The sequence below is a fragment of the Arvicanthis niloticus genome, chromosome 26 (assembly GCF_011762505.2).
Source record: "Arvicanthis niloticus isolate mArvNil1 chromosome 26, mArvNil1.pat.X, whole genome shotgun sequence".
NCBI lineage: Eukaryota > Metazoa > Chordata > Mammalia > Rodentia > Muridae > Arvicanthis > Arvicanthis niloticus.
This window is the reverse complement of record NC_133434.1, coordinates 7,598,894-7,611,367: the sequence shown is the minus strand read 5'-3', so window position 1 is coordinate 7,611,367 and position 12,474 is coordinate 7,598,894. Positions and strand designations below refer to the sequence as shown.

Sequence of the window (12,474 nt, the reverse complement as noted above, 5' to 3'; positions counted from 1 at the left end):
AAAACCAAACCAAAACACAACACAATACAACAAAACAAAACAACAGATGATAGGCACTGAAGAACTTCCATCTGGAGTTTGTTTCACTTGTGGCAAAGATGAACATTGGGCAAAAAAAAAAAGTCCTTTACCTTGACTGCTGAAAGAATGCTGTCTAACTGGTGGATTACAAACAGAACACTGGGAAGTAAATCCCATTTTGCAGAGACAAGGACTCAACTTTGGACTCAACAAGTTAAGATAGTGTAGTATTTTCTCCAAGATTGTCAAATACAGACTGGACATTGTGAATATAATCCATATCTGATAGTTCTTACAATTGCTATTATAGTATATGGTTTACTGATGTTAGATAAAACCCATTTATTGGACTAAAAGAGGGAGATGTTGAGGTACACTGTGTTGAGGCACACTGTGTTGAGGCATGTCTATGTATGTTCAAATTGTTAATTCATTACTGGCAGAAAGTTATATACTAGCTCAATCTCAGTATTGCTATTTATATGGCCCATCTCTGGACTTCTGTAAATATTTGTTTCCTCCTTACCTGAGAATTGCATCTTATTGTATTTCACAAAGACATGAGAGCCAAATTGTTGGGCAAGCAGATTATCTGAGAAGAGAGAATGATACTGAGAGAAAAACCAGAGGTGGGAAATTTAGCTGGCAGACATAGAGGAGTATGGACAGACAAAAGCAGAACAGAGACGTAGAATTACCCACATGGCAGGATGTAGACTAATTAGTCAGAGTAACTTTAGAGTAGCCAGGAGACTACTCAGAAAAAAAAAAAATCATGACCCACATAGTGTGTGCTATTCTGCCTATCAGACATAATTTTTGGCTGCACTTGGAATACATTTCTGACCACTCTCACATTCCAATTACTCTAAGTTTTTCCCAAGTGTGTGTACCAAGTTCACAAATATTTCTGTCATATTACTCTGATACTGTAGCTGGTTGTGCAGAGTCATCATCCCTGAAGACAGTGGAGCTCATCAGTTTGGGCCTGATGCACCTCCGCTCCTTCACACTTATCCTCATTCTACAGCTCTATGTAAGAAGAATGAATGAAAATGGAGGCCATGAACTAGATACAGAGCAAGGAAAGGTATAGAAGAGTGTTTGGGAAGAGGAAAATGAAGGCAGAAATGATGTAATTTGATATACTCTCAAAAAGGTAAAATAAATAACGTCAAAAAGCATTTATTAAAGATGAAATATGATATAAGCCATATTTTCTATTCATTGAATGAATAAACATTTATGGGGTGGCTAGTCACTAAGTATTGAAAGACAAAAGTTAAATTCTCATTAAGGAGTGTTAGAGAATCAGTACTGGCACTTGTGGATCTGAGAGAAGGAAAGGCCTCATCTAAGGCCATCTTTTCCCAGTTTGTTATGTGTGCCCCAAATAAAAAGGCTCACTGTTTTTACCATGTGATTTATTTTACTTTCTCTGTGACAACTTATGAGCATTATTTTTCATTGTGTTAATTAGGTACAGGAACAATTTCCCTTAAAATAGTTTTAAATTCTTGTTCATTTTTTTCCCCCTAGGAATTTAGATTAACACTTTAATCTTTATTGTAGATACTACATTTGGTGGTTTTTAAAAATACTTATATTTTCTAAATGTTTTTTAAAAAACTAAGAATTAACAATATCAACCAACCAATGGTGGACCTGTTGCTCCAGCTAGATATGTAGCAACGGATTGACTTATCTGGCATCCATGGAAGGGGAGCTCCCTTGGTCCTTTGGAGGCTCAATGACCCAGAGCAGGGGAATGCTAGAGCAGTGACGCAGGAGTGAGTGGAAGAGACTGGGTGTTTGTGGAGGGGAATCTGGAAAGGGGAATAACATTTGAAACATAAATAAATAAAATCACCAATAAAAAATAACAATTCTTATCCAAAATTTTATCTGAATAATAACATATTTGTAACATAGCAGAGTCATGTTATTGGTAGTATCTTTATTGATAATCAAGGAGAATAAATCTTAATCTACCTTAATTATATATAAGACGTCATACCAATAGCCAGTAATTCAGCAGTATGAGTGGAGTCCAGTGAGTGAACCTCTCTAGGATTATATTCTTAGTCAATGCTATCTACAAGAACACAACTGATAGGATAAAAATGAAATATTAACATTCAGTACATGAAAACACATTTTTAAATCTTTTATCACTGAGGAAAGCAAACTAAAAAACATAAAATATGCACACATTAAAATTAATAGCAGTGGTGGCGCACGCCTTTAATCCTAGCACTTGGGAGGCAGAGGCAGGCAGATTTCTGAATTCGAGGCCAGCCTGGTCTACAAAGTGAGTTCCAGGACAGCCAGGGCTACACAGAGAAACCCTGTCTCGAAAAAAACAAAAGAAAAAGTTAATAAAGTTAAAATAAACATAAAATCATGTTTCAGCATTAAAGGTAAACCAATTGTAACTTTTATTCATGCTTAAAATTCATCTCATTCAGGAGCAGATTGGTTGGCACTTTGATAAACAAATAAGAACTCACTTAACATAATTTACAAGTATTTCAACTATACATATATATACATATAATATACACATACACATATACATATATCATGAAACTGATAGCAACTCTATTTGTATTAACAAAGAGACCCTGAGTGATCCCTAATTACTAAGTGAATATGCTGTCATAAGTCCATAAAATAGTATTCTCAACAATAAAATTAGATGTATTGATAAACAGTTTCAGGGTTATTCTGAAAAAAATGAAGCTAAGCACATATTAATAAAATGTCTGTTTATATGAAATGATAGAAATATCAATTGCCAGTCTACTGTGACAATGCGGAAATCAACTACTATCTATGTGTAGATGTTAAGAGAAGACTTATAAAACATAATCAGATATTTGTCATTTTGTCTGCAGCAAATGTTCCTTAATTTATGTGTCAAAAGTAATCTTTCTTTTTTCCTAAATCTGTGAAGTTTCATGTACTTCAACTTCATCTGAATAAATTCGTCTATATGATGACATTTTCTTAAAGTAAAAGTGAAAGTCTAGTACCAGACAAAACTAATATGGAATTTTTCTTAGTATTTTATCAGATTTATAAATTAATTTAAAAAACTGGTGTCTTTGATAATAAGTCATTCTTTTCAAATGCAAAGGTTTCATAAGTTCAAGTCTAGGGAATATTTAAGAATTTCTCCTATAAAATAGTCTTTATTTTTTCAATGCATGTACATGTATTCTGTCAACTCATTGCTTTCCAGTGGAGACTATGCCTTATAGCTTCACATATTTTCTTCTGAATTCTACCTGCTAGTTTATCTCTTTATAGCTTACTGAAGTCTTAGGTTTGTTTTATCACTAATTCTCTAGGAATTAGGGAGTAAGCTATTATAGTGTCTGCAATTAAAAATAAGTGTTTCCCTTTTTTTCTCATTCTGACACTCCCAAGACATTTCTTATTTCATAGATAATTCAATAAAAAACTATAAATTATAATACAGCATGATAGCCTGGGTACCAGCTTCCTTTAACTTGTTTTAGTATAAGTAGTTACTGACTTATGGGAGTCAGGACCAGATGGAAATCAGGGATCTTCAATACTTTGAATAGAAAAATAAAATTATATACTAAGTCACACTGCAGACTGAAACTGCCAATCTTTTCTGCAATTGTTATATTCTGAATTTCTTTTGATTTTCTTGTGTATTCTTCTGGTTCTCTCATAGATTAATGAGTGGAACCACAACCCAATTCCATGTTTATAAACATTAGGTATTAGTGAGCAGACCCCTACCTCTCACATTACAGGTTTTCCTTTGAAAAAAATAAAATTTGTACTTTGAAAACATTTCTGTATTAATGTTCATTTTGATTAGAGACCTGTCTGCTCCTGACAGCTTCCTGTCTTGGATTCTAAGAAGAAATTGAGCATCTCTGGAGTTACTCCAGTTGTGGTGAGACAGCCACTAGGCAAGAATTGCCTTGTTCCATTACTGTCCAGAAAAGGACACACTTGCAGAATAATCGACTGATTATATCTGCTTAGACAGAGTAATCAGCCCTTAATAATTCTGCAGCACTAAGGTCTGTCAGATGATCCTGGACCAGAAGGCTGAAGATCAGATGCTCCAATATTTTTTAGTATAGAGTCTGTCCAGGTGTTCAGCGGTCTCTATAAATTGGCTAAGTTTTAGCAGCTATTCTTTGTGCTTCCCATAATTTCAGTTAACTCAGTCATTCTGGATTTCTGATGGGATTGAAAACTTATAGTCTCATAGCCAATCCTGGCTATTTATTTTGAGAGAAAAAATTTGAGTTGATGGTTTTCAGCTGACATTCATTCTAAAGCCAAGAAAAAAGCCAGGTTCAGAACTAAGTGTTTTAGTTAGGAGAGATGACAGAGGTTCTGGTTAGTCAACAAAATGATGGACTGGGTATTAAGACTATCTTGTACCTAACTGGTATGAATAGGAATAATTATGCTCTAATTTTATTTTGAGAGAAAAGTGTTATTTTAACAGGAAGGGTGATATGTAGGAGGAGCTAAGGTGAGAGGAGTACTAAGAGAAAGAGAAGGAGTAAGGAGAGGAGGAGATGAAGGAGAGGAGAAGCTAGGTGATGAGAGAGAGAAAGAGGGGGGGCATGGAGGCAGATGTTCACGTGTCTCCACCAGTCAAAGATAGTTGATATATCTAAGTTGGGTATTGGGTTACACTTCTGATTGAGCATTACCAAAGTTATAAAGCCTTTGATTAACATTTTTTTTAAAAAAAATTGTATAAAAGCAAAAAAGAAAAGGGGGCATGGGTAGGGGTTTTCTAGGGAGGGAAAACGGGGAAAAGGGACGGCATCTGAAATGTAAATAAAATATCCAATAAAAACAAAACAAAAGAAAGTTTCATACAAGTGTATCCACTTTGGTTGTTCTTAAGTTCAGACCCTTTTGTCTCCCTCCTTCTTTGGTATTTCCTCTACCCCTTACTTTTCATCATTGTCCATATTAATCTCTTTTCACATTGTCTTTACATGTAAATATTCCCTGATTATTGCCAGGAACGTCTGTGACTTTAAAGTTAGAACTATGTGTTGGAGTCTTGTGGGCATTGTGATGACACAACTGAAGATTATTGTTCTCCACCTCCAGATTCCATCAGTAGTCTGTAGATAGTTCTGTGATGGGAATTACTACTACTGATTACCTGAATGGACATACATCCAAACTACCTCATAAATCCTTGGTCTAAAGAGAAAAAACTTCTCTTTACACTTAACAATGGTAAATAGGGACATGTAGCTACCTAAGAAAAGGTCTTATGCCTAAATAACTCATTTGTATTACTATCTCCTCTAAGGCTCAAGACATACTGCAGATATGGAGAAAGAAAGAAATATAAGAGATAGAAGATAGGGAGAAAGGTGGTAAAATTATATCATTCAAATATGACACAGCCATTGTAATTATGAATTAAAAGAAGATGTGCCTGCTTCTCCTGTGTCTACACCAAACAGAATCACTCACAGTTATTCATGTATCATGGAAAGGTTCATTTGGACCACAACCCTTCCTACAGACATTGAAACTTTTGAATATTAGGAAGAGAAAACAAAGACTAGAGAAAAATCTGAATTATCATTTTATTTATAACAGAGAAAGACCAATTTTCCTATCAAAGAATTAATACCTTCTTTAAAAATCATTTTATTATATTGGAAAAATCAAATCAATGATACATGATAAAGCTTCATAAAATATAAGTACTAAATGTAGCCCCATGGTATAGTCCTTGTGTAAAATGCAGGGTGTTTTGAGATTAATCCTAGCAGCCCAAACGTAGGTATGCTGTATATTTCAAGAGATAAAAGTAAATAGAATATATTTTATTAGAACAATTCACTTTACTATGTATTATTTGCAAAAAGTAAGACTTATCTTCCTACCGAAAATCTGCCTAATGCTTTCTTCACATCTTTGTTCCTCAAACTATATATCAATGGGTTTAGCATGGGTATCACTGTGGTATAGAAAACAGAAGACACCTTCTCTTGCTCCAGAGAATTACTTGAAGAAGGCTTTAAATACATGAAAGTAATAGAGCCAAAGAATATCCCCACAGCCATGAGATGGGAACTGCAGGTTCCAAATGCTTTGGACCTTCCCTTTGATGACTTGATGTGAAAGATGCTCCAGAAGATGAAGACATAGGAGATGGTAACAGCTAGAGTGGGCACCAAAGTGTTGAGTCCTCCAATAATAAATATGAGAAGCTCATTGAGATGTGTGTTAGAACAGGAAAGTTTGAGGAGGGGAAGAGCATCACAGAAGTAATGACTTATGGTGTAGGTTTTACAGAAGTTCAGATTCATCATAGCACTTGTGTGTACCACAGCAGAAAAAAGGCCTAAAGTGAAAGCAACCAGCACTAACAGTAAGCATAGCCTAGAGGACATGATAACATTATACAGCAACGGTCTGCAGATAGCCACATAACGATCATATGCCATAACAGTCAGGAGGTAACCCTCAGTGACCACAAAGATTGCAAAGAAAAAGAACTGGGCCATGCACTCAGAATAAGTAATGAAATTTTTCTTCCCAAGGAAGTTCACCAGCATTTTGGGTGTAATGACAGTGGAATAGCAGAGATCAACAAAGGACAAGCTGCTGAGGAAATAGTACATGGGAGTGTGCAGCAGTGGGCTGACTGTGATGAGCAGGATCATGCCCAGGTTCCCCACTGCAGTCACCACATAAATGCCCAGGAACAGAATGAAGAGGGGCAGCAGGAGCTCAGGTTGCTGTGTTAATCCCACCAAGATAAACACAACTGCTGCAGAATGATTCCCAGTTTCCATTATTTGAAGATTTCTGGGGAAATAAAATATAAACATTTAGTTAGTTTACTATCATAACACCAGAAACATGCCTGATCTGATATGCAACTAAAAATTACACTTTTTGAAGACTTTTACTCCACTTCCAAATGAAATTAAATCTTCAAAGAGAGATTTGCAAAGTTTCAATCTATTGTTTTCATCCTCCAGTCCACGAATATCTAATATATCACCTTTAAATTTGTCTCAAAATTGAGTGTGAATTCAGATCGCAAACTAAAATGCTTTCTTACTGATTTAACATGATTTGTCTCCTGTATTCAAATGCCAAATTAAAATTTTGCCCTAAGGAAGGCAAGGGTTTTTTTTTCCCAATAGAGGCAATTTTTACTGAAGACGAAAAAAAGAAATTCTGTGTGTGTTTGCTCATGCATTTAACAACACACCTCAAAAAGCTGAGTCATGAATGTTGTGACTTGAAGCCAATTTAACTGCCTAAGACATAGTATCCACTTGTTTCCATTGTCTAACCCTTTCTCAAAAATGCAAAAGAAGCTCTGTGAACTAACTGAACACAATCTCAATGAAAGAAACCCAGCAAGAGTAGAAAGAGGAAACCATTGTGGAAGATTCTAACACAGTTTCTCCAGAATCTTTACATATCCACAAAGAAGGAAGGATGAAGTTTCAGCACCACTGGGTTGAAAGTAGTTTTGTTTTTTGTTTTCAGTCTTCACCTGGAGGGGAGGTAGACATAATTTTGTAAAAAGCATTGAGTCATTCTCAGAAGGAAACTGTCTCTAATCAAGAATACTCTCTCAACATCTCTTGGATATTTGCTGTGTTGATAAAGGCTGAGATACTGTTGTTTCCCCACTGTGCCTTTATAAAATACAGCCTCCTGTGTTACAGTTGCTTAATCCAAAGTTCACACGGTATGTTTCCTCCTACTCAACCATTTTCAAAAGAGTGAGTTGCTTAGTACCCTAATCATAATTTAAAATCCAGTACTTATGAAACCCCTAAACACAATTGAAATTATTACAAGAACATTTGCTCATGAACATACTAGAAAGAATGTTGTAACTAGATACCTGGCCATTCAAGGAGTGTAAGCCGATGACAGTTTTAATCCTGGATCTGAAAAATGAAAGCATGTGCTACATTTCTTCCCTCAAGAAGTATCCCAGTCTAGTGGGTACACTCTTTTTCAGTGTGAAATGCTTTTCTCATGGAGCCTTGTGTGATGACAATGTGTATTGTCAGGTTGCAGTTATTTCTTCCATTTTGATCAAGATAATGGTTAGTGTCCTCTCTTTATTCTTCCTCTTTCTCTTTTATAACTAGTCCTTCTTCACATATTACATGTTGATTCCTTGTGGTTTACCTACATTATGACATTGAATTGCTTTAGAATTCTTGAAGAAATATATATTTCTGATGTAAAAATCTAGGTCAGAAGAATTGAAGAATAGATTCAGAACTTGAGTTTAGGGTATATGGTTCCAGAAAAATACTTCCGCTGGTTTTACCTAAAAGATGTTTGGTATTTTACTGACATTTGTCATCTAACTAACCGCAAACCTGAAAGTATGAGAGATTGCCAGTGTGAATTATTTTAGTTGTTGAAGGACCTACCAGATGTCTAAGCTCCCTAAAAGGGCAATTCTAGATGATGCACAAGAGGTGAGGTATGGGGGTCTCCTTGCAATTAACAACGTGAGCATAAAGGTCATACTAGACAAACTTAAAACAGCAAAAGACCAAATCCTGCCAAGAGCACTTTCATAATTTTATCTACTTCAGAGAAAATTAGAATAGGATAAAAATTGAAAAAAAAAATAGATGTTCTGGGTTTAACGGAGATATGAAAGGGATGTTAAATATTTAGGGAAAAACTAAGAGAATATATTCCCAAACCATCCTTCAAGAGAGAGAAGCCCTTGTGTGAATAGCTTCAGTCTGTATTTCACATAATTTGGCCTCAGTTGATCCCTGAAGGCAAAGAACCAAACCAGTGAGCTGGTACTTATGATTTCAACTAAGTGTTTCCATTGTACTCTCAGAGACATTCAGATTAAATTGCTGTGTATTGAAATCACTGAAGAGTCCACCTGTAAATAAACTTCTCAGTATTTCCCATACCTTTGGGCAATAAAAAGACTCATTATATTAAGAAGCTGAAATTTTGGATATATTTAGCATCAAGAAAAGCTTAATTTCAAAGGCCAACTTCATTGCTAATTGTTGAGTTGCGACTTCCAGCAAGTCATTTTGTGAGTTGTAATGTCAACTAAGCATGAGAATATAACATTCTAAGAATCCTTATGATGACCAAAAGTCATGAGTGCAAAAATTCAGTATATAAAATAGCAATCAATACTTAATGTCTATTTAAAACTTACATATAGTCATACAGTGCGATGATGTGAAAATATACCAGCTTGGAATGAAGTATATGTTTTTGTATTTCTTCTTCCCAAACTCTTCACCTAGGTGTGGGTGATAAAAATATATTAACATTTAAGAATAGTAGGCTTATACACAGTTTCAAACTATGGAAGTTCAGAGTAAGGTTAGAAGAACCAAGCACTGTTCTAGAGGCCTGGGATAAATTGTGATACAGACTCTTTACCTTATAGAGTATTCTCTGGGTAGTGCTTTTGAGGCAAAGGCAAAACTAAGAAATGGTACATGCAGTGGATTAATTAATGATCAATCTTCTCATGCTCTGAGATGATTTCTTCAAGGTAAAGTGGGAAGCAGGGATTTCTGTTTACCAAAAGGTGATATATTTAGTGTTCATTTTTTCTTTGGTTTCTTTATTTTGGGGATGTGTGTAGGCTAATATGAAAGATACAGAGTCCTGGTTAAACACTGTATAGAAATGTTTTCAGAAATCAAATGTTTTAGTCCTGGATTCCTAGTAAGGTTCTCTGTACCACACTGGTTAAAAGTCATAGTAAAACAACAGCAAAAGAATGCTAGGAAAAGAGACAGGAGATAATCCACTACTAGAGAGACTACAGAAACAAATACTCCCAGGCAAAACTAAGATGTTGCGTGTACATAAAAATGATTGTCAAGCCAACTGCTTCTCTACAAGATATTATGCTGTTGTCATAAATAACATTGAAAACTTACCTAGGTCCAGCACAGAAAACAAAATTCTTATAAATTGCTTACTTTCTTTTTCATGTAACAGATAATTATTATGACATTCAAGGAAATGCCCCCTGCTTTCTTACACATGTTGTATCAAGTGCTGAAATAAATTTTTTCCCCTACTGAATTATCAATATTCACCTAATAGAACAAACTATCAGTGTCCTAAAGAAGATTACCACTAGGTTCCCAGGACCGAAGAGTGTGCTGTAATACAGAGGCTTTATATGATGCTCCTGAGACTTGGGATTTACTATGAATTCAAAACACTCATAAGTTCACAAATCCCCTATAGTCTAGAGCATTTAAGAAGAGCTTTCAAGAATGACTTCTGAGCCTAATGCTACCCTCTGTCCCAAGAGTAATGATAACAATTTTAAAGAAAGTTCTTATATATTCTCAAGTCATCTATCAAGATGCAAAATTAAGTTAGATGTCAGTTTTTTATTTACTAAATTTTTTATTAATTTGTCTTATAAAGAATATTTCTTTTGTTTAGTCTTAGGTAACTCAAAAGAATTCAAAAAACAAAACAAATAAAAACTGCTTACACCGTAAATGGGGCCCTTGAGAGAGGTGCTATGTTTATGAGGAGGAACTAAACAAGGTCTCAGGCACTCAGAAACTCATCACCATGTGACTGAGTCAGACATATGCATGCTTTCCCCAGACTCAAACCCAGATACTCTGTGATCTTGAACAAATTCCTTCAACAATGTATTCAGGGATTTGTCACCCCACCATTAAATACAGAAGTTCTCCAATTTACTTATTCCTGTATGCTTTGTTGGTTTTTGTTGTTTTCTTTTTTATTTTGTTTGTCTGTTTGTTTGTTTGTTTGTTTGTTCATCTGAATGAATTGGGCTGAATCTTGCTGTGCAGTCCAAGGAATCAAGTGTACAATTATCTTACCTCAGTATGCAGGTATTTATATCACACATGACCCAACTGCTTTGGTTCTTTTTTAAAATTTTTATTTACTAAAAATGTATATTTTGATAATGCTTTCCCCTCCCTCTGATCCTGTAAGTTTCTCCTCATACCCAGTCCTATCCAATCCCTTTCTGTTTCTCATTAGAATACAATCAGGCTTATAAGGGACAATAATGAAATAAAATAATATTAAAAAGACAAACAACATCACATCAGAATAAAAAAAATAAACAAAAAAGAAAAGGCATGAGAAGGAGATATGCACACAAAGATCCACTCAATTGCATACTCATACCCATAAAACAATAAACTGAAAACCACAATAGTTATGCAAAGGAACTAACTATAGAGTAAATATATTATTGATTTTTTTATGGTTACAAAACCACTGACACAACATGCTAAGACAAGAATTTCAAAATTTGCCACTGAATTTTTTCTGATGACCATCCACTACTACCGTAAAGAGTAGATTATTTCCCCATTTACCCACTAAGACTCCCTTTGGGGAAAAAACAATTTTTATTTGCAAGTAGTTATCAACTGAAGATAGCTTATGAATTGAATATAGAGGCATGTGTCCACTTCTCCTTTGAGCTCTAGGACAGCATCTACTGCAGACTCCTATATGTCCTGTGCATGCTACCTCACTCTCTATGAGTCCATGTGTGAGCCGATCTAGTTTATTTAGTAGGTCCTGTCTCCTTGAAGTTCTCCATCCACTCAGGCTCATATACTTTTACTGTGTAATATTTCACTTCCAAGACATTCTTCTTTAAAGATATTTTATGTGGTGTAAAGAGATATTTTACAGATATGGTTTTCTAAGGTAGATTCAGAGAATCTTCAGTCTTAAATATCTCTTTGTTTGCAGTAATACTGATTGAGTGTAACCAAATTGTACATGTAGTTTTTCATTTTAAACACAATTAGATGACCTGTCAGACTGCAGAATACATGACTCAAGTTAAACATTATAAAGCCTGATAAACAGATATCAGATAACTAGAAGGAAGTATAAAGTATGTGTTTTAGTAGGTAATTTTATTTTTTCTCAATGTAACAGATGTAGGTGTCCAGGGTCATTTTATTTTGAGGACATCATGATATCTTTTCCCACATTTACCATTTCAATGTCATTGTGTTGTATAATCAGTGATGTGCCTTCAATCATTGCAGTGGTTTTTGTATAGACACCACATATATTAGGATGTGCAATGAGAGAGAAACTGTTTTTCATGAAGAGCTAATGACAAAATGACAAGCATTCCCTTGAACTCTGTATTGACTTTTAGGGTTGTTTTAATGATTTCTATAAATATAGTGGCTTAAGTTTACAGGAACTTGTTATGATTCTATAAACATACTTAAAATTAATTTTAACTAGCCCAGATGGATGCATGAACTGGACTTCACTACTTTCAGAAGTTCTAAAAAAGAAGAGAAACAAATCATTCTGAACTTGTGGCTCCTGGCATTTCTTGTTGTGTGCATGCATCACGCCAATTTCTACATTGTAGCCAGAACGCAACAAGTACAT

General features: G+C 34.9%; 1 protein-coding gene across 1 annotated transcript; it reads right to left on the bottom strand.

Moving 5' to 3' along the window:
- Positions 1–5,667: 5,667 nt before the first annotated feature.
- On the bottom strand, positions 5,668–9,334 carry LOC143438821 (olfactory receptor 8D1-like). The gene is made up of 2 exons (XM_076924505.1): positions 9,242–9,334; positions 5,668–6,870 (listed from the first exon to the last, which is right to left on the bottom strand). Exon 2 carries the CDS (start codon positions 6,855–6,857, stop codon positions 5,931–5,933), a length of 927 nt encoding a protein of 308 aa, XP_076780620.1. The 5' UTR covers positions 6,858–6,870; positions 9,242–9,334; the 3' UTR covers positions 5,668–5,930.
- Between the last annotated feature and the right edge of the window lie 3,140 nt (positions 9,335–12,474).